At 45.5% G+C, this 24,929-nt stretch overlaps 1 protein-coding gene across 2 annotated transcripts; it reads left to right on the top strand.

The window, feature by feature from the left end:
• Positions 1 to 2,468: 2,468 nt before the first annotated feature.
• SLC19A2 (solute carrier family 19 member 2) lies at positions 2,469 to 23,610 on the top strand. Of its 2 annotated transcripts, XM_082702748.1 has the most exons (6): positions 2,469 to 2,863; positions 9,530 to 10,117; positions 16,632 to 16,854; positions 18,512 to 18,704; positions 19,299 to 19,440; positions 21,589 to 23,610. In XM_082702748.1, the coding sequence occupies exons 1-6, from the start codon at positions 2,666 to 2,668 to the stop codon at positions 21,712 to 21,714; spliced, it is 1,470 nt and encodes a 489-aa protein (XP_082558874.1). In that variant the 5' UTR covers positions 2,469 to 2,665; the 3' UTR covers positions 21,715 to 23,610. The 2 variants fall into 2 exon arrangements, 1 of the variants encoding a protein (XP_082558874.1); XR_014303903.1 differs by lacking the exons at positions 19,299 to 19,440; positions 21,589 to 23,610 and adding an exon at positions 19,038 to 19,284 and having other exon boundaries at positions 2,523 to 2,863; positions 18,512 to 18,809.
• The last annotated feature ends 1,319 nt before the right edge of the window (positions 23,611 to 24,929 follow it).

Genomic DNA, 24,929 nt, shown 5'->3' with positions numbered 1-24,929 from the left:
GAGGCTCTGAAGAAGAATCTATTTCCAAGCCCTTTTAGGTTGTTAGGGAGTATTCAGTTACTGTGTTTGAAGGACTGAAATCACCAGCTTGCAGGCTGTCCACAACGAGTCAGACTCAACGGCTGTGGGAGCCCACGTCCTTGGTACATAGCCCCCTCCAGCAGCAGCACAGCACATCTTCCTCAGTCTTCAAATATCTGACTTTCTCTTCTGCTACCATCTGGAGAAAATTCTCTGCTTTTAAAGGGCTCTCATGATTCGATTGGTCCACCTGGATAATCTCATGTGGCCTTATAATGTCATCCGATTCACAAGTTCCACCCCACACTCAAAGGGGAGGGGATTACAGAAGGGCAGGGGTCACTGGAGGTCATTCTTAGAATTCTGCCTAGCATAACCTCTTACAGAAAAATAATAAAAACATTTTCTGCCCAATTCAGGAACAGTTATTATTCATTAATGCCCAACATTACAGAGAGGATTTGAAGTGTGAGTGATTAATACCAGGGAAATTTTCCAGACCCAGTGATTTACAGATTAACACAGTCCAGGTCTTCAAGCCTCAGGAAAGGGCCAGAGAGCTGTTCCCAACAGGCAGACTTCTCCTGAGGCCTCTCCTGTTTCTTTCTCTTTCCTTCTTCCCTTCTGCTACAGCACTGAATGTGCAAAGCGATTGCCCAGAGGACGTCCAGTCTTCCCTCCGAAGTCATGATGACCGGTACACACTGTGCCTACCGTTTAGGAACTAGATAATTATATTATGTAGATGAGACGTTCTTACTTTTTGGTCTCAAGATTCCTGTTACTTAGGATCCTAAAGAGTTTTTGTTTTTGTGGCTTATTCCTATTGATCGTTACCATATCAGAAATTAAATCTGGAAATGTTATTCAACAGGAAAACATACGAGCCCCCAGTTTCTTAGCCTTTAGAGTGATGACGTCATCGCATCCGGTAGCCTCTACAGCAGAAAAGGCAGGCCTATTCAGTAAAGGAAATCAAGTCTTACACTGCTACGAAAGTAGTTTGACCTCCTGGAACCCCAAAAGGTCCCAAGGGGCCCTCGGGTTTCTGGATCACACGCTGAGGCCCACGGGCAGGTGTAAGCCCAAGGACTGCATTTCTTCCGACGCACCAGCTCCCATGCTGGTGCCCTCACCTGAGCAGCCTCGGAAACCCACCTCACTTACTAGCCGGTGGACGCACCCCGCAGAGTCGTTCCTGCGGCGGGGGCTGTGCCCGCCAGAAATGTCACTTGCCACCCCAGCAGGAAGCCTGAGCCAGACGTGTCGTCACAAAGCAAAACAGTTCAAACACGGGCTCTGGGGGCTGCGACAGAACCTGCGACTCCGGCCGCGGGGGGCGGGGCTCCGTGGTTGAGCCTCCGCCTTCGGCTCGGGTCGTGATCGCGGGGACCTGGCGTCGGGCCCCGCGGCGGGCTCTCTGCTCAGCGGGGAGCCTGCTTGTGAGCTCTGCCGAATAAATAAATAAAACCGTTTGTAAAAAGAAAGAGCGAGCCGGCGACTTTGCCAACACCACAGGGAAACCCGCCTTCGGCGCAGCCCGGCCTGCAGCGCAGTGACCGCCGGCGTCGGTGACCGGCCGGAGCGGCGCTCGCCGGGCAGGGGAGGCTCTGGGAGCGGGAGTCGGCGCTCGCCACGCGGTGCCCCTGCCACCTGGCTCTCAGGAAAGACGCCGCCGCGCGCGGTGGCCGCGGTGACTCGGCGCTCCCACCTCGCCGCCCACCGCAGGCTCCGGCTCCGGCCGCTCCCCCGTCACCGGCCGCGGGAGGCTCCCCGCGAGCTCCAGCCCCGGGCCCGGCTGCGCGCGCCGCTCCCGCCGCGGGCTCGGCGAAGCCCCCGGGGCTCAGGCCCGGCCCCGCGGATGAACGCGACCGAAAACGCGACGGCTGCCGGCCGAAGGCTCCGGCGTCCCCGCGCCCCCGGCTCCAGCTCGGCGGGGCCCGGCCTCGCGTGCGGGCTGCGGGCAGTCCCCGGAGGGACGCTGACCCGGAGGGGGAGAGCGCGCGTGTGGAACGGCGCCATCTCTCCCGGCGGGGGAGGGCGGCGGCAGGTCGTGAGGGAGGAACGGCGAGTCGCCCGCCAGCGCGCGCCCCGGCCTCCGCCCGACGGATGCGCACGGCCCCGGCCTCCGCCTGACGGATGCGCACGGCCCCGGCCTCCGCCCGACGGATGCGCACGGCCCCGGCCTCCGCCCGACGGATGCGCACCGCCCCGGGCAGCGCGGCCGCCCAGCCCGCGTCCTCCACAGCTTCACGCCGAGCCCGGTACAGGTCGGCGCACGTCAGCCGACCCGCGCTCAGCCCGCGCCTCGCATTTCAGAGTCCGCGACCAATGGGAGAGAAGCAGATTCTAGGAGTCCGCTGCGATTGGCTACGCGCCCGGGGGGCGGAGGCGGCGGGGGGCGGGCCTCGCGTTCCCTCTCGGGCCGCAGCATGCGAGGCGGCGGCGGCGGCGGCGGGACTGGAGGGCCGCCCGCGGAGGCGGCGTCTGGCGGAGCGCGACCTGGCTCCGCCGCGAAGGGCGCCGCTCGCGACTGCAGCGTTCCGCGCCGCGGCAGCGCCACAGCCGGAGCCTCCCTGCGGCGGGCGGAGGACGAGCGGGCGCGCACGGGCGCCGGGCCGGGTCCGCGGCCTCCGCACGGCGAATGGATGTGCCCGGCCCGGGGTCCCGGCGGGCGGCGGCGGCCACCGCGCTCCTGCGCTCCGCCCGCGTGCCCCGTGGGGGCTGGTTCCTGCCCACCGCGCTGCTGTGCGCCTACGGCTTCTTCGCCAGCCTCCGGCCGTCCGAGCCCTTCCTCACGCCCTACCTGCTGGGGCCCGACAAGAACCTGACGGAGCGGGAGGTAGGCGCGGGCGGGCGGCGCGCGGCGGGGACAGGCCCGCGGGGGGAGCAGCGCCGGGCGCCTCTGCAGAGCTCGGTGCGCTTTCCCGCCGGCGGCCGGGCCTGGCGGCGTGTGCGGGGCCGGGGCGCGGCGGGGCCCGGCGCGTGGGCTTGAGGCGGCGTGTGGAGGCCGCGGCGCGGGCGCTCGGCCGGGCCTGCAGTTCCCGCGCGCGGCGGGAGGGGGCGCGGCGCGTGGTCCTGGGGCTCGGGGAGTCGGTCTCTGGCTCCGGGCGGAGGAGATGCCTGAGCGGGCAGCCAGGGGCGGAGGAACCGTTGCTTCACAAAATTTAAGGTTTTACTTATTTATGTGACGGAGAGAGACAGCGGGACAGGAGCACAGGCAGGCAGAGGCGCAGGGAGCCCGATGCGGGGCTCGATCCCGCGACCCTGGGACCAGGAGCTGCGCCGAGGGCAGACGTCCCGCCGCTGAGCCCCGCAGGCGCCGCGGAACCCGTGGTTTTTGCAAGAATCGTGTCCCCGCGCGGCTGCGTCTTCCCCCCATCCCGCGCTTTGTTTACTCCGCGGGCCGGAGGTCCTCAAGTTACGGACCGAACAGAACAACGAACACACGCACCCCTTAACTGGCTTGGGTTACTGATGGGGTGCGGCCTGGTTCGCGGACGTGCTGACCCCGGTGCCCGCCTACCGCGTGAGCGCGCACCCCCCCGCCCCGCCCCGCCCCTGAACTCAGTCTCCTTCCCGTGCTAGTCCTCGCCCTGCGGGGCTGCCGCGCACTGTCCCTGCAAGCGGGTCGGAGCACGAGGCAGTGACTCCCACGCCCGCTTGTCGTCGCTTTGCCCACGTCCGCTTTCAAGGACACTCGGGGAGTGGAAGGTCACCGTGCGCTCCTAGACTGGCGACTCCGCCTGGTCTTGCGTTGTCCGACTCCAGCAGGTGGCATTGCTTTTCACCCAGTTCAAGGTCTTCCATTTCTCCGTTCGAAGGACCCCCCCCCCCCCGGACACCGCCGCAGGTCCTCATTCCTGTCCGAGTTTTAACGCGGCTTGCATTGTACCCCCGGGAGCGAGCGATTTTACAGGAAAGTTACCGCGGAGAATTCGAGAGAGTGACTCCGAGGCAGGCAGTTGCTCCTGCGGTGCAGCCACCGAAGCAGCAGTGATCCTGGAGCTGCTGATGGGAACGGCCATGTGACCGGGCGGGGCGGGCACCTGGCCGGAGAGAGGGGCGCTTGGGGGGAAACGAGCTCCCGCTGTGGCTGCTTGAAAGCCGATCTGTTTTGTCACATGCCCTGAGCCCGGGAGTTGTCATGTGTCATCATGTGCCCTGTCCAATCAGAGAGCTTTCTAGCTTCGTTCACCTTCAGTGGCATTGGAGTAGCACAAGGGTGCGAGACCCGGTAAATACTGGCTGATTATGTAACAAACACACAGCACGATTTCTGTTACTGCAAGAGGAGGAGGATGGGGGCCGAGTTTGAAAAGAAATCCAGTGGTCTGGAGAGGAGGTCGTTTGTCCAGGAGGACCTTGGACCTTGGCTGATACTGCTGTTCAGGCGCAGTATGGCTCTGTCCACCTTCCTGGGAACTCTGGGTTTCCAAAATATCTAAAAACAGAAATAAGTAGAACAGCTTGTTCTCCTTCCTGGCCTAATGCTTGCTTTTACCAGTGGACAGTTAATAAAATGATTTTCAGGCAAAGTGAATGTCAGGTCATGGTCAGTGCTGTTTGTGTCAAGTGCGTATTTACTTGTAAGACTTTAGAAGGGCCTCGGTAGATCATCATAAATGGAGCTATTGTTAACCGAGTCTAAAGGCAGAAGAAGGAAAAGGAGGATGGAATTTCCTCTATCTTTGCACCCTCAAAGGATTTTTTTCTTAGATTTCAGGAAAAAATGATTACCTGTTCCAGGTACCATTTTTAAGGGTTTTTGTTTGTTTTTTTTAAGATTTTATTTACTTGTTTGAGAGAGGGAGGACATAAGTGGGGGTTGGTGGGCAGAGGGAGAAGCAGGCTCCCCACGGAGCAGGGAGCCCAGTGTGGGTCTGGATCCCAGGACCCTTGGAATTATGACCTGAGCAGAGGCAGACACTTAGCAGACTGAGCCACCGCCCACTGCCCCCACACACGTACTTTCTAAGATTTAAACACATTAAAAATGGAATGTGTTCTGACAGATGAAGCCAAACATTTAATAAAATAGAGCTTTATATCTCCAACAGTTTTTTATTCTTTCATCTTTTTTAGCATGTGATTTGACAGACATTCACTACCTTTCTTTGATTTAAAAAAAACAAACAACTTTCTACCTATTCTGTCTGATATTCAGAGTCCTACAGAATTTGGCTCTTAACCTCCTTAACAGCCTTATTTCCTGCTCCATCTTTCTTCTCCTTGCCTTCTTCCTCTACATGCCCATCTGCCATCCACATCAATCTTCTCGTCAGAAATCCAGCATATCCACAGTCTCTCACCTACCAGTCTGTACTCAAAGTTGTGATTTCTTGCTTGGAATAAGGTTCTCATACCTATCTGTTGATATCTTTCTGTTAACCCCTAACTTTGTTCTCCTTCAGGGGCCACCTCAAAGAAGTAGCCCTGTATTTCCTATCTTCCTGATCAATAACGTATGAATATATATTGCTCATTAGGTTCAGAACTCCTGAAGAACTAAGACTTTATTTTATTTTTTGTAATCCACACAGCTTAAAGTGTTGTGCAAATAAGAGCTTATTAACTAGTTGTTTAATTGAAACTGGATTCTAAAATAAAGTCTAAATCCTAATTAGAGCTTGAAATGAACATGTTTTCTTTTGACTTTTGTATCTCAGAAGAAAGCACAAACAAGCTCTGATCCAAAGAATGGTAAAAGGCACCTTTTCGATAAAATCAGTTCCCTTTGCTCACATGGCAGATTTTACCTGAGATAAGTGGGTATTGTCCAGAGTGTGGACAATAAGTCTGTAATTTGTCAGTAAGTCTGCACACTTTGTCCTGTGGGAGGTTTCCCTTTAGGATTAAAAGCATCTGCTGGAGAAACATATTTTGGTGTAACAGTTTGTCCGTGGTGGCATTTGAAAAAGAATGGATCTGGGACGCCTGGGTGGCTCAGTTGGTTGAGCAGCTGCCTTCGGCTCAGATCATGATCCCAGCGTCCTGGGATCGAGTCCCACTTCGGGCTCCTTGCTTGGCGGGGAGCCTGCTTCTCCCTCTGCCTCTGCCTGTCACTCTGTCTGCCTGTGCTCACTCTCGCTCCTCTCTCTCTTACAAATAAATAAATAAAATCTTTTTAAAAAAAAGAAAAAGAAAAAGAATGGATCTTCTTTTGGAGATCCAGTGGCTAAGCTCCAGAGATTGTGTGGTCTTTATCTCTTCAGGAATGCCCTATAAAGGCACTTTCAGACGGGTTGAAAACGCTGCTGCGGGCACTAGCAGTAGCCCCAGAACATAGCAGATGATCAACAACAGTTTTCTGATTGAAGAAATGAGGCATTTTCTTGTGGTAGAATCAGAGTATCAAGGTTCCGATCCTCCCTCTGCCAGTGCTAGCTGTGAGAACTTGGGAAAACTTGCTTAATCCTTTTGTAAGGCCAAGTTTCCTCCGTTGGTAAAACAGAGGTAATGAAAGCGTTTACCTCTTAAGGTTGTTGTTTGGGTTAAATGCAGTGAGGTAGGTAAGGCGATTCACATAGTGGGTGGTAAGTCAGTAGACCTTTGCTATTATAATGATAACATCCTGAGAGGGACATTCATCTTAGGGTGACCTCTCTCTCATAAAAGAAAAGTCAGGTTTTTTTTTTTTTTTTATTTCGAATGAGTCAAAGAGAACTCATCTCTTCCCCACCACCCCCACCCACCTTTAATTTTATTCCAGGCATTGCAGGTCTGGCCAGGTTCCTGTTCCTCATCTTTGTTACCTTAATTGTAGTTTTCTGTTAGGAGTAGAATGAATCTCATAAATATAAGCACGTGAAGATGATAATTTAAAGGATGAGTTTTTTATAATGAAAACCTAGCTGTTAATCATTTGGGGACAGCTGTTATCGAAAGGTATAGAACATGCGTATGTACAGACAATGTTGCGGGAGTGAAGAAGTCAAAGTCCTGAAGGGAGCGTTGGGAACAAGAGAACATGGGGTACTGAAGGAAGTGACGGAGATTCTTTCTGAAGCAAAGGCTTGATGGCTAATGGTTTGGAGTGTAGTGTTGGGAAAAACAGGTTGGGGAAAATGTGAAGGTGAAGAAATGAGTGGAGTCAGAGGAGGCAGTTGCACACTTAAGAAAACTAGAGGAGACTATCTGTAAAACCAGAGGCAAAAAGAAAGAGTAGGGAGTTGTTAATGAACACCTCTCTGAAGTCACTGTTTCTATCTCAAAGGTACCCTGTACCTTTTGGTTTTCTGTTAAGGTGTCCTAGGTCGTGGTGGTGCTTGATCTCAGTTGCTAAAATTTTCACACTTTTAAATAACAATAATTTCTACGGTTCTTCATTATTCTTTTCATACCCATATTCAGGAGCAAGAAATTTCCTGATCCAGTAGAGATTGCTAAATGATTTATACAAATACAAATTGGGCTAAAATTCATGAATGTGAGACTGTTAGACAAATTATTTTTGATATCTGGCCAGTCAAAAACAGAAAGCAAGTCTGGGCTATATTTCAGATTATGTTCTACTTTTGTAGTTATGTTCTGCACTGGCAAAGATTTTACAATAACTGTTTACTGGATTGTTCCTCTAAACCCTGACCCTGATGAGCCCGTTTTACATTTGGGTGAAATGTAAATTTCACCCAAATGTAAAGGTGAGAAAGCCTACATGAGAGTTAAAAAAAAGAAAGTTGCCCTTGGCCTTAGATTGTCAGAGTCTAGAGTTAGATTGCTCCTTGGCGAAGTAGTTAGCCTGTTACCCAGGCTTCCTTTCAGCAAGCACTTAAAGATCTGGGTCAGTGATCTAGATTTTTAAAAAACCAACTTACATACATCCCCAGGACCTTGCTAGACATGGGTAGGAGTAAAAGAAGGGAGGGTCTCCTACAGTGATGGATCCTTGAAGAATGGGGATGGCAGGTCAGCTGAATTACTCATTCATATTGTCCCAGAGGGTCTGTTTCAGCTTCAGTTCTCAATCTTGACCTCTAAGTAGAGAAAGTGAGTGATTTGCATGTATCTATCCTGTCCTTTAATCCTTGCAACAAGCAGCCTTGTGATGTAGGGTTTATGCCTCTTAAACTGGTAGTGAAGAGGAAGGCTAAAGGAAACTAAACAAAAAACTTGTGGATAATCACACAGGGAATGATGGGGGTGAAATCCCAGGAGAGTCTGTATGGTGGAAGATTTTTAGAGATTATTTTAGAGATTTTTTATTCTAGAAAAAATTAGAGATTTTTCAGAGATTTTAGAAATTATTTCTACTTTATTACAATTTTTAAAATTCCATTAAAGAGGGGCGCCTGGGTGGCTCAGTGGGTTGAGCCGCTGCCTTCGGCTCAGGTCATGATCTCAGGGTCCTGGGATCGAGTCCCGCATCGGGCTCTCTGCTCGGCGGGGAGCCTGCTTCCCTCTCTCTCTGCCTGCCTCTCCGACTACTTGTGATTTCTCTCTGTCAAATAAATAAATAAAAATCTTTAAAAAAATAAAATAAAATTCCATTAAAGAGAAAACAAAACTTCTGTCCTTTTCATATTATAGACAAGCCAGAAAGAAGGACATCCAAGTTGCCTATAATCCTATCATCCACAGAGAATTGTTCGGTCAAGACTAGGACAGAACTATCCTCTTTACCTATTCCCTCAAAGCAAGGAAACTTAAAATCCGAGAAAACTAATCAAACAGTAGCATCAAGGCTCCCTATTCTGAGGCTAGAAGGAAGAATCGATGACCATTCCCAAACACTTACCTGTTTCCAAAATAGTTACTGAGCCAAGTACAGTCCACGCAGCGTGCTGGTTGCTGGGGCTGCGGGTCAGCGTTGGCCGGCAAGTCAGACCTCAGGAGTCTGCCCGCTAAGGCTGTGGTCCTCAGCTCTGGCTCAGACAAAAATCTCCTGGGACGTTGTTGGCGAGGCATGCACATTTTTTAAAGCTCCATGGGAGATGTGCAGCCGTGGGTAGGAAGCAGTGCTGGGTGGGAACTGGGGGGATGGGCACACACGAAGCGGTATCAGGGGAGCTCCAAGGACTGCGCCGTGAACACTGTCCGCTCCAGCAAAGTTGGCTCAGACGAGGATGGTTTCGAACCAGGCCTTGATGAAGGGGGAGGACTTTAAGAAAAAGATGATGGGGTGAAAACGGGGAATTATATGCCAGACAGTTATCAGAATTGTTGTTGAGGTTTCTTTGGTTGATAAAGATGATTTATTAGATGGGGCGCCTGGGTGGCTCAGTGGGTTAAGCCTCTGCCTTCAGCTCAGGTCATGATCTCAGGGTCCTAGGATCCAGCCCCACACCGGGCTCTCTGCTCAGTGGGGAGCCTGCTTCCCTCTCTCTCTCTGCCTGTCTCTCTGCCTACTTGTGATCTCTGTCTGTCAAATAAATAAATAAAATCTTAAAAAATAAAAAGATGATTTATTAGAGGTATGGGCAGGTTGTTTTTATAAGAATACATTGTGACGAATATTCCAGGTCCATTGATACCACTAATGGGTTTTTAAATTTCCTTTTTCTCTCAGGTCTTCAATGAAATTTATCCAGTATGGACTTACTCTTACCTGGTGCTGCTGTTTCCAGTGTTCCTCGCCACAGACTACCTCCGTTATAAGCCTGTTGTTCTGCTGCAGGGACTCAGCCTTATTGTTACATGGTTCATGCTGCTCTACGCCCAGGGACTGCTGGCCATTCAGTTCTTGGAATTCTTCTATGGCATTGCCACAGCCACTGAAATTGCCTATTACTCTTATATCTACAGTGTGGTAGACCTGAACATGTACCAGAAAGTCACAAGTTACTGTCGGAGTGCCACCTTGGTGGGCTTTACTGTGGGCTCTGTCCTGGGGCAAATCCTCGTCTCCGTGGCAGGCTGGTCCCTGTTCAGTCTGAATGTCATCTCTCTTACCTGTGTTTCTGTGGCTTTTGCTGTGGCCTGGTTTCTGCCTATGCCACAGAAGAGCCTTTTCTTTCACCATGTTCCTTCCACTTGCCAGAGGATGAATGGCATCAAGGCACAAAATGGCGGCATTGTAACCAACACCTCAGCTTCTAACCACCTTCCTGGGTGGGAAGACATTGAGTCAAAAATCCCCCTAAATATGGAGGAGCCGGTAAGTTTAGCCTTAAATGTCTTGTGGTTGGTGGAGCAGTGGTGACAGAACAGACAGGAAACCTCCTCTTGCTAGACTTCATATTCATCTGGACTCGGGTTTTTATCCTGAATTGGTCCAGTGGTTCGTTCATCCACTGATTAAAGATAAGGTTGATATATATGAGGGATGACGAATGTGTTTTATCCTGGAGTGAGTGACCTCCAATGTCAGACTGCACAGAGTGACATTGCTTGTGTCAGAGGTGTCTTCAGAGGCCACAGCAGGAGCTGTCTTCTTCACCTCTATCCCCAGTACTTGGTCTATTAAGAAAGCACTCAGAAAATTTTGCTAAATGAATAGATGAAATGATTCCAATAAATGATGAATATCTACTTCCAGTTCTGAATTGAAACCCAAAGTATTTAAGGCTGGGAGCTTAATTTTCTCTTCAGTGCTGGAAGTAGTATCTGTATTTTCAAGTGACACTTTCCCAGAGGGGGTTAGTAATGAACAGCGCAGAGGAAGACAATCACAAGAGGAAAATTTAAGATGATGATGGAATACATTTAAAAACGTGACTGTGAAGTTGTCTCTTAGGTTTATTAGATTATCGGAATAATCCATCCGTACGTTCTGGCTAGCCAGCAATACTAATTGCTTCCCCCATTCATTCACCCTTCTTTATAAAAGCTTCTTATCTTTCCAACAGGTTATACCCTGTGAGGGACAAGGTTCATTCCAGTGATACTGAATTAGTCTTAGCTTTCATGGGACGTGTTTGGAAATAACCTGTTAACCTTCTTACTGTCTGGGTCCATAAACCTTGTCGTCTGAATGAGAGTAGAGCACCTACATGGGTGGTTTTCGGCTCCCCACCCGAAGTTAACTCAAATTGTTTCCATGTGGCATCTAATTACTCTCTGATGCCTACCCCTGTTCTTCACTTACCGTTACTAGTTGCAACTTAGGTTATCCTACCAAAGAGCTTGAGCCTAGGTGACTCTGGTCATGAAACTCACTTTTATTCCTTGGGCACCTGCGGGCAGCATCAGTCATACCTGGATAAAGTAAGAATGCAGTGCTGATTCTTTCATTGTTTGTTTGCCAACAAGAGTTGATGGAGGGGGAAAGAGTTAAAATCACCTGATCTTTCGGAGTAGAAAAAAAGAATAAGGACCCCTTTTTAATTCTGTTTCAAATGTGCTAAAATGGTTGTAGCTAAAATTAATATGTATACACATTTGCATAATACTTCTATATCTTCAATATTAACATTGGCCATACTTCTGAAGATTTGTATAGACCAGGAAGTTTTAAACCATTTTGAGCATGAGTAAGAAACACATCTTACATAGAAACAAGTTCTGCCGATAGGTGTATATGTTTTTTCTATATAACTGAAGCAAAGGTTTTACTGTGCAATACTTTATTGATACATTCCATTCAATTCATTTATTTGATAATAACTTGTTTTATTTTTAGTTTTTTAATTTAAATGTAATGAATATATAGTGTCTTATTTGTTTCATTCATTTTGGGTTTTTTTACAATGCAGATCACTGCCCACTACATTGATTTTATTGCATTTTAATGAGTTATAAACCACATCTAAAAAACTCTGTCGACCAACTTGACATTTGTTGTTTATACACATGTAAAATGTCAGTACTTGATATGCTGAAGAATTCTGAAACTTAGAGTTGAAAGTGATTCTGACCACAGGCCATTGCACGGTCAGAGTGTCTGAAAGTTACAAGGGACTTTAGATGTCATCAACCCTCATTTTAGAGATAGGGATTGGGAAGAGATGAGTGACGTGTGTGGAATCGCACTGATAGACCCTGTAACATCATTAAAGAGAATGTATGAGATCCACTTGATCTGTACGTTATGCTGTAAGGTCTTTCACGATGGGGTCAGAACCATCCTCTCGGGTACAGTGTGGTAAAAGTTAGATCGAGTCAGTTCCTTCGTATCCTGGCTGTGCTGCTGGCACGGAACAGGCTGTTGGGGCTGCTTGGCAGCTGTACAGGGCGAAAATAGTGCTGTTTCTCTTGACAGGCTTGAAGAAGTCAGAATACAGATGATAGGGACTGCAGTGCCATTTTAAGTTGATAGAGCCCACAGCTGAACTGTGTAAATCATAATTGTAAATATGGTAAAGAAGAGTGGGTAGGTGGGTGGGTGGTTTGATCTTGGCTTGATGGAAAGGGAAAATGAAGTGGAAGTCAAAGTGACAGCCCCGTCCACCAGTTACCCTCCAGTGTCTGTGAGTTCTTTTCAGAACGGGCCTCTTGCTGTGGACACTCCAGCACAGCCAGGGATTCTCTTTCCTAAATAGGAAACGGGATTCCTTCTGTGCTCGGCCTAGTGTCGGACCTGATTTACTTTAAATTGCTCATCCGTTAGATATGATGTAAATTAAGCCCCTTCTTTAGCACAGGGCCTGACACATGATTACCGGGAGGATACCTGTTAATACACCCATACTTTTATTTGTAGACTGATACCCTTTATGATGAGTAAGCATTCTTTTGTGTATGTGTGTGTTGAGCTCTATGAAACATTAATGTTTCCACTTTGTACTTTATATCATTTCTAGCAGCACACCGTAGTGGATTTTGGAGAAGGTCAAACGGAGGTTCTAGTACTTAACCAGCAGGGTGATCTTGGGCAAGTTACTTAATTCTTTGAGACTTTGTTTCTTTACTCCTTCTTCTATCTGCCTCACAGAGTTATTTCGTGTATTAAATTCAAAGGCAAAGTAAGGCTTTCAAATGAGTATCCGTAGTAGGTAATCAGTATATGGTTCCATTTCTTTTTTTTTTCTTTTTAAAGATTTTACTTATTTATTTGACAGAGAGGTTACAAGTAGGTAGAGAGGCAGAGGGAAAAGCAGGCTCCCTGCTGAGCAGAGAGCCCGAGTGGGGCTCGATCCCAGGGCCCTGAGATCATAACCTGAGTGGAAGGGAGAGGCTTAACCCACTGAGCCACCCAGGTGCCCTATGGTTCCATTTCTATTGTCTTTATCATTATACCTGAGTAATCAAGAATAGCCTTGTGCCTTCACTGTAGATAGTTGTTGTGGGGCTGCAGATAACCTTTCAGTTCGAATTGGTTCCCCCTGGTTTTCTGAACCTTAGGAAAGGTGTCTCCAGAACCTGGTCCTAATTCTAACACTAATTCTTTAACTGAGGCTACTCTTAACTGTAGACTGTGAAACCAGATGATCCCTGAACTTTCCTGAGCTCTGGAATACTGAGTTTGATGAGCTGATTGATCTGAAAGTACATTTTTCTTCAGATTCCCAGGTATCACACAAATGCCTTTTCCTTTCCTGTCCAATCCTCTCTGTAATTAGGAGCACATAGTGTCATAGAAGTGGTTTAATTGCAGTCATCAGCCCTTGACTTAAATCTTCACTGTTTAGGCAATAAACCCAACTTATCCTACCCCCGCCCCCATATATTTTCCTGTTGTGTGTAGAAAAAAATCCAAAACTCATAATGTGGCCTGGGAATCCCCCTGTAATCTGGCCTATCTCACGTGAAACTCGCCGAAACACATCAAGCTCATTCCCACTTTAGAACTTCAGTCCAGAGGTTTCAGTCAGGACTGCCCTTCATTCTGATTTTCATGGCTGGTTCCTTTGTGTCACTCAGGTATCCGCTCAGGCATGAGCTTTTCAGAAAGCCTTTCAACACTCTCACCAGCCTTCCTTTTCTCTACCACAGTCCCTTGCCACCCTTTCTTCATAGTATCATTCCTACTGTAAGCTCTCTCACGTGTGTTTATCGCCTGTCTCCCTTAACCAAAATGTCAGCTCAACGAGGGCAGGGACTTCTCTGCTGTATTGCCAGAATCTAGACCATCGCCAAACATGCAGTGTGGGTGCTTGTAGGTATTTGTTGATTGTCTCAGTGAGCCATGATAGAGTACAAAGGAAACCAGCATTTATTGAGCACTTGCTGCATACCAAGTAACACCCACTGAGTTCTTTCAAAAGCCTGTTGAAGTAAATACGCATTTCCATTTTATAGTAAAAAGCCCAAGATTTAGAAATTTTTTCCATCTGCATGGAGGCAGGTGTAGTCCTGTGGTTTTCTCCTTACCATCGTTGTCGGCTCCGCTCCCGTTTGCTTTGACCTGGGCACTGGGTACTGTGGTGGAAATCTTAGATTCTTAGCTCATTTAATCCTTCTGAAAACTCTGTGATGTGGGAATCAGTGCCCCCCTTGTACAGTTGAGGGAACAAAAGCTTCCATCAGATAACTTACCCAAAGGCACAAAGAAAGTAGCACGGTCAAAATTCAAACCCAGATCCAGCTAACTTCAAAAACCACCGTACTAAAGACCCCTATTCCTTGGTGGAGAGAAAGAATTTCTCAAGGTTTTGTTTTGTTTTTCTTTTAAGACCACGTCAGAACCTTTCTTTAAGTGGCATCTGAAACTCGATTTAGGGCTGGCGTGAGTAGGCCTAGAGAGCTGTGGAACATTACTTGGTTCTCATTCCACTGAGATTATCCTCACATTTTAGGGAGAAAATAGCCTTTATTTACTTAATTTCATGAGTCACTGTGGATACAATGTATAGTTAATATATCATCTTAGTAGGAAAAAGTCTGATTTTATAAAGATTCACACTTCATTTTTTAATTAAACAGTAAAAGAAAACTACATAAAAAGAAGTCTGAATCATCTGATCTGCTACCAACAATAGTAGATTACCACTAATAATAGTTGAGTGACCTTAATAAGCATCTCTTTTCATATATACATAAGTATGTATTTGTAGGTATACATTTTATAATACATGAAATTACAGTCTGCATGTAGTTTTTGAACTCTATGGGTTTTTTTGCTCCATGGTATGTAATCCTTATCTTCCTTGTCTTCTCATATCAAAATATTTTGCTTTCAGAATCTAAGGAAATGAAATTGAAATGGTGACAGTGATGGTGGGCGGTTTGTGTTGGGACAGTAGTCCCCCTTTCCATCCAGGCTGGCCCCAAGCACAAAGCCAGAATGGTAGAGAGTCTTTGTGAAGGGCATAGTCTCCTTTCAACCCTTCTTCTCCCCTTATGGTCACGTACCATTCCCTCTGGATATCTCCAGTCAGATCCCAGCCAGTGGATGTATCTGAGCTGGGATGGGAGGGAGGGAGTATGTAGCCCTACGTGGTTGTACCCTTCCCTGTTATAGCTCAAGTTCAGTGCCCTTGAACTTGAGAGAAGTGTCATCTTCCCTGAAACAGTAGCCAAAGACAGGTCAACTCTTAACAGGTTGTTAATGCCTTACTTTCTGGTTTAGGAATGAGAGCTCAGTAAGCTACCAGACTAAGGCAAGAATGACTCTTGGAGCAGAATAAGTGCACAACAGGCCAGAGCAGGAGAGAGAGTCCTAAAAGCTTTTTATGTTTGACTAGAACTTCACTGTTGCCCAATTGTAAACCTGCCTCAACAGCACCTATGCTTCCTTGATCCATATTTTGTTTTGTTTTGTTTTCCTAAAAACAAATGTACATTATTTGTTCCCATCAGTTAAGGCTCACTCTGTATGCTTTTACTGTGTTTTGGATAATGGAATATCAACAGCTATTCATCATGAAAGTGTTTGTTGTTCATAGCAAGAGTTAGGATTGGGATTGTGTCCTTCAAAAACATTTAATAAAAGAAGCAAACTTAGGCTTGGAAATTTCCATCCTAGCTGTTGTTTTGGCTACAAACTGGTCTCCCTCTGTGCACAACAGGGCTGAGAAATGAGTGGTATTGTAACTTGGCCTTCCAAACACCCAGCTATACCTACTCAGAGGTTCTGTTTACATCTAGAGGTTCTCCTTTGCTGAAAGACCTGATATTTGAAGTAGACTTTGGGAGGCAAATAAGATTTGAATAGAAAAATAATGAAGAACATTCTAGACAAAGGAAATTTAAAAAAAAATTCCAGAAGTTGCTGTTAGAGGCGGTTGTAGGGTTATTAATTGACCTAATCTCCATGTTCCTGTGCCTCAGGGAATGGGACACCTGGGGAGAGGGAAATGGAGGGAAAATGGCAGGTCAGTGGGGCAGTCAGAACACATACAACATTTGCTGATGAAGTTGGCTCTCTTCAATGGGTACAATTCATGGCAGCCCAAAACAAGGACAGTAGTAACATCAAAGGTCACTGATACAGACCACCATAAAAAAATAAATAAATAATGAAAAAGTTAGAAATACTGTGAGAATCACCAAAATGTGACACAAAGATCCAAAGTGACAAATACCATGGGAAACCTGGCTCTGATAGACTTGCTCGAGAGGGTTGCCATAAACCTTCCAGAAGTTAAAATCATATTTGCAAAGTGCGGAAAAGGGAAGCACAATAAAATGAGGTTCACCTCTATACTATTTGTATGCACAAAAATAACCAACCAGTTGGTTTTCACCAGGAAAAAGAAAAATGTCTGTCAAATAGAAAAGGAAGTGCATAACAGTTGTTTCCTGTGGTTGCCTTCCTAGTGTTTGAGCTTTTTTCCCCTTTTCCTATGTAGGAGCCCCAGCCAGACCGTCTCCTTGTGCTGAAGGTCCTGTGGAATGATTTCCTGATGTGTTACTCCTCTCGTCCGCTGCTCTGCTGGTCTGTGTGGTGGGCCCTCTCCACCTGCGGCTATTTCCAAGTGGTGAACTACACACAGGGCCTGTGGGAGCAAGTGATGCCTTCTCGAAGTGCTGCTATCTACAACGGGGGCGTGGAGGCCGTGTCCACCCTCCTGGGTAAGGAGGTCGGGTGGGTAGTTCCCCCTCAGGTGATGAGGTCAACCATAATCAGATTTCCCCTCCCCTCCTAAATTTAAAGTGACCCCAACGAATGATTTCTTTTCTTTATTCTTTCTTTTTTAAAAAAAAAAATTATTTATTTGACACAGTGCACGAGCAGCGGGAGCAGGAGGGATAGGGAGAAACAGTCTCCCCTCTGAGCAGGAAACCCGATGTGGTCTCGATCCTAGAACCCTGGGATCATGACCGGAGCTGAAGGCAGATGCTTAACCGACTGAGCCACTCAGGCGCCCCAAGGAATGATTTCTTTATTTTGAGTTTTAATTTTGTAATTTACGAAGAAATTTAGCAGTGTTCAAGTCATGGGTCAGCATGATTAACACACTTCGATTCTTTATATCCTTCAGGGAAGCCTAATGGAATGATTTTCAAAATTTTCTTCTTCAGGTTTTCATTAGATGCTTTTGCTACTTGACGTGAAACTTTGAAACAATATATAGAAGTTTATGACAATAACTAATGTTAAGTGTTAATGTTCAATAAATGCTATTCTTAGGACTTATGTCCTAAGACAGGACAGGACTTATGTCCTCACACAGTGCCTGAGATAGGTGCGGTTATTATCCCTATTTTATAGTTAGGGAAACAGGTTGCCCAAGATCAGATAGGTGGTAAGTAGTAAAGTTAGGATTTGAACTCAGAGCCTGTGTCCTTGACCATTATATTCTATCGCCACTTTCTAATTTTTTTTACTTACTTCCTTTTTTAAAAAAATTAATTAATTAATTAATTAATTAATTTGAGAAAGAGAGTGAGAGGGGAAAGGTCAGAGGGAGAAGCAGGCTCCCTGCTGAGCAGGAAGCCTGATGTGGGACTCCAACCTGGGACACCAGGATCATGACCTGAGCTGAAGGCAGTTGTTTTTTGTTTTTTGTTTCTTTTTGTTTTTGTTTTTGTTTTAATAAATGGTATTACATTCCCATTTTATTTTATTTTTTAAAAGATTTTATTTATTTATTCATGAGAGACAGGGGAGAAGCAGGCTCCCCACTGAGCAGAGAGCCCAATGTGGGACTTGATCCCAGGACCCCGGGATGATGACCTGAGCCAGAGGCAGATGCTTAACCAACTGAGCCACCCAGGCACCCATGTTGACTGACTTCTTAAGGTGTTTTAGAAGATATCGCATGATTTCCGTATTTCTGTCTTTTTTTCTGTACACACTCTCATTCAGTCTCTTCTTGTCTCTCAGTGGCTCCATGGTGTTTATTCCATCGAGTCCAAAATTCTCTGCCTCACTTTCAAGGCCCTCCCTAATCTTGAGCTCCCCTATTTATTTATTTGTTTATTAAAAAGATTTATTTAGTTATTTATCTGACAGCGATCACAAGTAGGCAGAGAGGCAGGCAGAGAGAGGGGGAAGCAGGCTCCTTGCTGAGCAGAGAGCGCGATGTGGGGATGGATCCCAGGACCCTGAGATCATGACCTGAGCCTAAGGCAGAGGCTTTAACCCATGGAGCCACCCAGGTGCCCCTTCAGCTCCCCTATTAGTTGCAAGGTTTTAAAATTTAATAATCTAAGCTGAATTTTTAATTCATTAAAAGAGCATTTGTTTAGCAAAATAAATAGTTGGGTTTTCTGTTTGGTTTTGTAGGTGCCGTTGCTGTGTTTGCAGTGGGTTACATCAAAATATCCTGGTCAACTTGGGGGGAGATGATGCTGTCTCTCTTTTCCCTGCTGATTGCTGCTTCCGTGTATGTCATGGATACGGTGCACAACATCTGGGTTTGCTACATGTCCTATGTCATCTTCAGAATCATCTACATGTTACTCATCACCATAGCAACGTATGTATTTGGAGTCAAAGAAGCATTTGGAAAACTTGTGCCAGTATAAACTCTTTTGGTTTCTTTACAAACAAATGAAAATTTCTAGTTAAAAGCAGCAAACAGGTGGCGCCTGGGTGGCTCAGTGGGTTAAAGCCTCTGCTTTAGGCTCAGGTCATGGTCCCAGAGTCCTGGGATCGAGTCCCGCATCAGGCTCTCTGCTCAGCGGGGAGCCTGCTTCCTCCTCTTTCTCTCTGCCTGCCTCTCTGCCTACTTGTGATCTCTCTCTGTCAAATAAATAAATAAAATCTTTAAAAAAATAAATAAATAAAATAAAATAAAAGCAGCAAACAGAAGGAAGCATTGTATTGCATGTTTTTCTCCTGAGGAAGCACTTAGGTGAGGCTCGTTGATTTCCTTGTTCGTATATTCCTGCTCTGTTCTGATGTTTGCATGAGGTTTACACCACTTAGCAGCAACGGGCTTTTCACCTGGTTGGGAAGGGAAAGGACAATAGAAAGAAGGGGCTCCTCTTTATAATTGAAGCCAACATTCTAACTACCTCGGAAGTGATTCTTACCTATTCATTCTTCTTTTGTGGGTTGGTTTTTTAAGCTTTCAGATTGCTGCTAACCTCAGCATGGAGCGCTATGCCCTTGTGTTTGGTGTGAACACCTTCATTGCTCTGGCCCTGCAGACACTGCTCACTCTCATCGTGGTGGATTCCAGCGGCCTTGGCTTAGACATTACCATTCAGGTAAGATTTCTGTTTCCTGGATCAGGGTGACAACGTGGAGCTGATGAAAGCAAATTCAAACGGTAGAGACAGATAGGAGAAGAGGAAGTGTTCCCTCCTGCCTTCAGTCAACCCCCATCCTTAGTTCTTTTCTCCCTGGAGGATGTTGGGACCATCATATTTTTGATGAGGACCTAGAACATTTCTGAGTGTAACTTAACAGCCTGGTAGAGCCAAGAAGTAATGCTGGTTCCTTCCAGGCCAAGCTTTTCCGCTTCCTCATCCAGTATGTCCCTCCGTTTTTAATTCTGTGCATGGAACACTGCCTCTGGTGTTTGAGATGCCCTGCTTCATCTCACAGTTCTTTATGTCTCCTTCCTCCTTTATCCGAAGTACCACTCACCCAAATACCAAGGTAGTGACTTGCCATTGATGAACAGCATGAAGATTCTTCATGAGCGACCCACCGAGGAGACAGCTGCACACACGCCCAGAGACTGTGGGTCTTTGCATTCATTCAGGAAGCATATTGTCGCATATGCCTTCGTGTGTTGTGAGTTGTAGGTGGGCCTTGCTCTGTACTCTGGCAAAAGGGGCAGTTGAATCAAAAAGTGCCTCCCCTGCCCCCATCCCAGCCATCCCAGCCTGGATAACTCCCTCCATACTGAGGTACTAGTGTTCTTACTCTACGAAGGCCCACCGTGTTAGCAGTCATTAACTGTTTTTCCCCAAGAGCTCAAACAGAAATGATCATCATAGTAGCTGATGTGCACTGAGGGCTTTCGTGGGCCACGTGGTCCTTTAGAGTTATGCAGGGTTGTTGTCAGGCTTGGGCATCCAGAGAACGAGTCCCTGAGAGGTTATGTAACGTAAAGTGTTGCTTAAGGTCTCGTGGCCGATAATAGCGTGGCAAAGCTGGGATTTAAACCAGCTTCTAACTCTAAAGCTTGACCGTCCCTCCCTGGATCATGCTGCCTCAGAAAGGTGGGCCCGGGGAGCAGAGGGGGAGCTCACCACTTCCTCTGTGTTACCCAATTACCACCGGCAGTGAAAACCTTGAGAAGACCTCTCAAGGTGCTTCGATTTGGAATGGAGGGTAGGAGAGGACCTAAGTGCTTGTCATCCTGCGATAGAAATAGTGGGTGGAATCTCGAATTGTGTAGGTTGTGCTGAACTCTTAACTGCTGTAATTAATCAACAGGTTTCCTATAGGAAAATGTATCCAAATTTTTTTTTTAAGATTTTATTTATTTATTTGACAGAGAGAGATCACAAGTAGGCAGAGAGGCAGGCAGAGAGAGAGAGGAGGAAGCAGGCTCCCTGCTGAGCAGAGAGCCCGATGTGGGGCTCGATCCCAGGACCCTGAGATCATGACCTGAGCCGAAGGCGGAGGCTTTAACCCACTGAGCCACCCAGACGCCCCGGAAAATGTATCCAAATTTTAAAGAACCTGGCTCGAAGTCTTAGAGCGGCACCCGTATTGCGCTCACGAGCCAGCAGATGGTTGTTTCATAAGTTCTTTCAAGATGATGATGATGAAGAAGAAGAAGAAGAAGAAGCTGTTGATAAACTATACAGTCACATTAAATGTTAGCCTGGAGAAGATCCATATGAAAAGTGGAAAGTGATCCCCTAATGGAATCCAGCCAACTTTCTACTGCCCTCCTCTGGGGAAGAACAGAAGTTCTTCGTCTTCAGAATTTGGCCTGCTAGTCGCTTTCTACCTACCTGCTTGAGGATAGAGACCGTGATTCCTTTGTGACAACTACAGCAACACAAATAGAAAACAGCTGTGTTAACAGCCTTAGCATGATCTCATCCCTTCCCAGCAACCCTGTAAAATAGGGAATATTGTGAATTCCATGTTGTAAGTGAAGTCAGGGCTCAGAGATGAAGTATTTCAGGGTCACACGGCTAGGAAGGCATGGAGTCAGGAGCTGCACTGAGTCCGACAGAGCTTCAGTCTTACCATGCTCTGCTGCCTCGTTTTTTTTTGTTGTTGTTGTTGTTTTTTATTTTTGTCAGAGCCTGAGCACACAGGGTTTTGTGAAGGCTTATGGAGAAACTGAATATACTTTTAATTATAGGCTATGTTCACATATATAAAATAAAACTTCTCATCTTCTAATTGATAATTCTCTCCATGACTTCTTTCCCCATCTCCTTTAGTTCATGATCTACGCCGGGTATTTTGCACTCATCGCTGTGGTTTTCCTGGCTAATGGTACCGTTAATATTCTGAAGAAATACAGAAAGCAAGATGCAGAACTGAGTTCTCAAGTAACCACCTCATAATACACTGCTGATAAGCTGCTTCGTATAGCAAAAAATCTGCACAGCAACTGTGCCTGGATGTATTTAATGTTTTAATATGTAGATGTATATTTATGAATGTGCTTTTTAAGGCTTCAAAGCAGCCAACTGACTAGACCTTGTGTTCCTAGAGTAACAATACTGTTTAGAGGAGCCAGAGGTGAAGTTTATCTTATGGATTATTTATGAAAGCTAATATAAGGATTACTTTCTTCTGATTCAGAAGTGAACTTGATTTTGAAAACCAAGTAATAAGAGCATTCAAGAAACCACATGGTGTTTGTACTTGGGATAGCAAGTGAGTTTGGTGTTCGGTAGGTCAAGTTACTTCTCTCTATCTGATCGGCCAGAGGCGTGGCCTGGTGGGCTTCCCCGGGGCCACGGGATATTACAGGTCAGAATAGAAATAGGTTCCAACAGCACCTGCCTCTGTTCAGCTTAATTCTTATTTCTGTTACTCATGTGCATTCGTGTTTCTACAGATGAAAGTTGTTCTTAACCACTGGCAACATTTGCTCTTGGCTTGGTGTTCTGTCGTATTAGGAATGTGTGTCGTTTCTAATTTTATTTAAAAAAATTCATTGTATGAATGTTCTGTTTCCATCTTGACAATTTTGTGTTTGTGTAGGTTGTCTTTAGAAATACACTTCTGCGTTACTCGTATGCTTCCCGGAGAAGCTCATTTAGTTAGAAAATAAGGCAAGTTTTGAGGCCTGCTAATCATTGAAATGAAGAGACCTAATCAGAAAACGTATGGTATATTTGCCTGTATTTTGGTCTTTGGTATGAAGGACTTTTAATTCAGTGATGAAAAGTTAGTATGGGCTAAAGATACAAGTAGCCCATTTTGTATTCATATTTCCTTTTATTTCTAAAATAAAATGAAAAGTCCTTTTTAAAATATCTTCATCCCTATTTATAGCTTTTATATTATTTGTCCTTCTTACCCAAGATAGAGATGTCATCGGGAGTTAGATGTGTTGGATTATTGTAAGGCCTTTTCACACACTGAGCCTCTTTTTAATTATTTCAGTGGGACAGAAACTAGGGTAGACTTGATTCCTGCATTTTGTACATTAAATCTGCCTTTGTTTGTAAGGGTGGATCATCTTGGAATATCTGAAAATAAAAAATTGCTAGTGATTTCATTTCCAAGGTACTCAGAAAAATGTTATTATGTATGCATTGAATTCTGTAACTAGTAAACCGAGGGGCTGCTAGTGTATGTGAGACATGAAAGCCTTTTTATAGCCGACTTTGTTGCCTTATCTTGAAAAATAACCTTGGTTAACTTATTTAGAATAACACAGGTAAGCAGTGTGAATAATAGTATCAAGATTCCAAAGTTGTTATAGTCATTTAGTATAAGTGGGAACTCTAGAAGTAGATGAAAGAAGATAAATATAGGCCATTTTCCATTAACTTTCCTTTCTGATCAAGGGCAAGAGCAGAGCACTAAGTAAGGGGAGGGGAAGTGATGTCATAAAAGGACAGCCTCTGATTTTATATTGTATCTTTTGTTTTGCTACAGAGGGAATTGTTTATTCAGAAACACGTAAAAAAGTGGTGTTCCAGGGATTTTATTCAATGTTTTTTAATAAAACCGACTGTGGTACAATCAAATTATTCATGTTACCAAAGCAATGTTTCCCTGGACTTTAATTCAAGGCTTGTGGTACCAAACTGGAGCCTTTACTTATTTAAGATGATAATAACTTCATATCCTGGTATGTGGCCATATTTACAGAATGTTGAGCCCAGTTTGCAAGTTGTACTGTATGCAATTTAGCAAAGAAGTGAAAATAATTTGTTGTACTTTTTATTCAATTCTGTATAGATTATAAAATTATTTTTATTGAATAAATATTTTACATTATATTTTTCCTTTTAATCACAATTATTTTAAATTTGTTTATTGCTTCAGTAGGAGCTTTGGGTTACATATTTAAACCTTTTAATAATTTCTCCTAGGGTCAATTTCATACTACGTCTTCCCTCACCTGACCTTTCTGTTTAGTCTTCTCATCCTGTGAATTCTTCCCATTGTTTTGTGATCTTTGCCTTTGACTCTTCCCCATTATTTTCTGTTGTTTTCCCTGTTATTTTTAGCACCACACCACAGTTTATTTTTCTTGGACTTCATCTTGGTACCTCTTATCTCTCTTTAAAGCATTCTTCTTTTTAGAAACCAAAAAGACCCACCTTCCCTTCAATGTTAACTGAATTTTACAAATAAAGGAGACTCAGTCAAATCAAGGGCTCAAGGTGCCATCTTCTTTTGAAACTTCATAGCCACTTTGTTCCAGCCCAAAATATTATGAAAGGAAGCATCTTCTGTCCTTCAGCTGAGAATCACTTGTTCATTATGTCCCAGGAACCAAATCTCTTGTTTCTTACATATACAAAGGAGTACCTTCCCTTTAATATCGCATTCTAAAACCTGTTTCATTATCATGGAAGACTCATTTTTTAAACTAAAAACATTTTTAAAATTTTCTGTCCCTGAAATTATATCCCCTGTATGTTAATGCCTTTCAAATTGTAAGCTTTCTTGTAAGCAGGGGCCATGTCTTATTTTTATCTTTTGTTGTAAAACACATGCTAGTGCCATATGAGTATTAAATTACATAAAGGATATGTAATAGATTCAGTACCTGCCAGTACAAATAGCTAAATGTCATTACTTTTTTTTTTTTTAAGATTTTTTTATTTATTTGCCAGAGAGAGAACAAACACAAGCAAGGGGGTCTGTAGGCAGAGGGAGAGGGAGAAGCAGGCTCCCCGCCTAGCAGAGATCTAATGAGGGGCTCGAACCCAGAGTCCCGGGATACTGGTGAAGGCAGACGCCCAACTGACTGAGCCATGCAGGTGCCCCTGTCATTACTTTTTTAAAGATTCATTTATTTATTTTAGAGAGAAAGTGAGAGTGGACGGTGGGGCAGAAAGGGAGACAAAGAAGCAGGAGCATGACTTTGGGCTTGATCCTAGGCCCCTGAGATCATGACCTGAGCCAAAACCAAGAGTCGGACCGTCACCTGACTGTACCACTCAGGCACTGCTGCCATTACTTTTTTTAAAAGTACATGCACCTGAGAGATTAAGATTAAAAGGCCTATTGATGACCTCCGTTCCACCGGAGGGTTTATTCAAGGCATTTTGTGCTCTAAATGATAGAGATTGGATACCTGTGTGTTCCA

This window comes from Mustela nivalis, assembly GCF_964662115.1.
Source record: "Mustela nivalis genome assembly, chromosome: 16".
Taxonomy (NCBI): Eukaryota; Metazoa; Chordata; class Mammalia; order Carnivora; family Mustelidae; genus Mustela; species Mustela nivalis.
The sequence above is the reverse complement of the archived record's forward strand: the minus strand, read 5'-3'. Positions and strand labels throughout refer to the sequence as shown.

Coding starts and splice junctions, on each gene's coding strand:
- SLC19A2 (XM_082702748.1), top strand. CDS start 2,666: ATGGATGTGCCCGGCCCGGGGTCCCGGCGGGCGGCGGCGGCCACCGCG. Junction 16,855..18,511: donor GGCCGTGTCCACCCTCCTGG/GTAAGGAGGTCG, acceptor TTGGTTTTGTAG/GTGCCGTTGCTGTGTTTGCA. Junction 19,441..21,588: donor GCTTAGACATTACCATTCAG/GTAAGATTTCTG, acceptor CATCTCCTTTAG/TTCATGATCTACGCCGGGTA.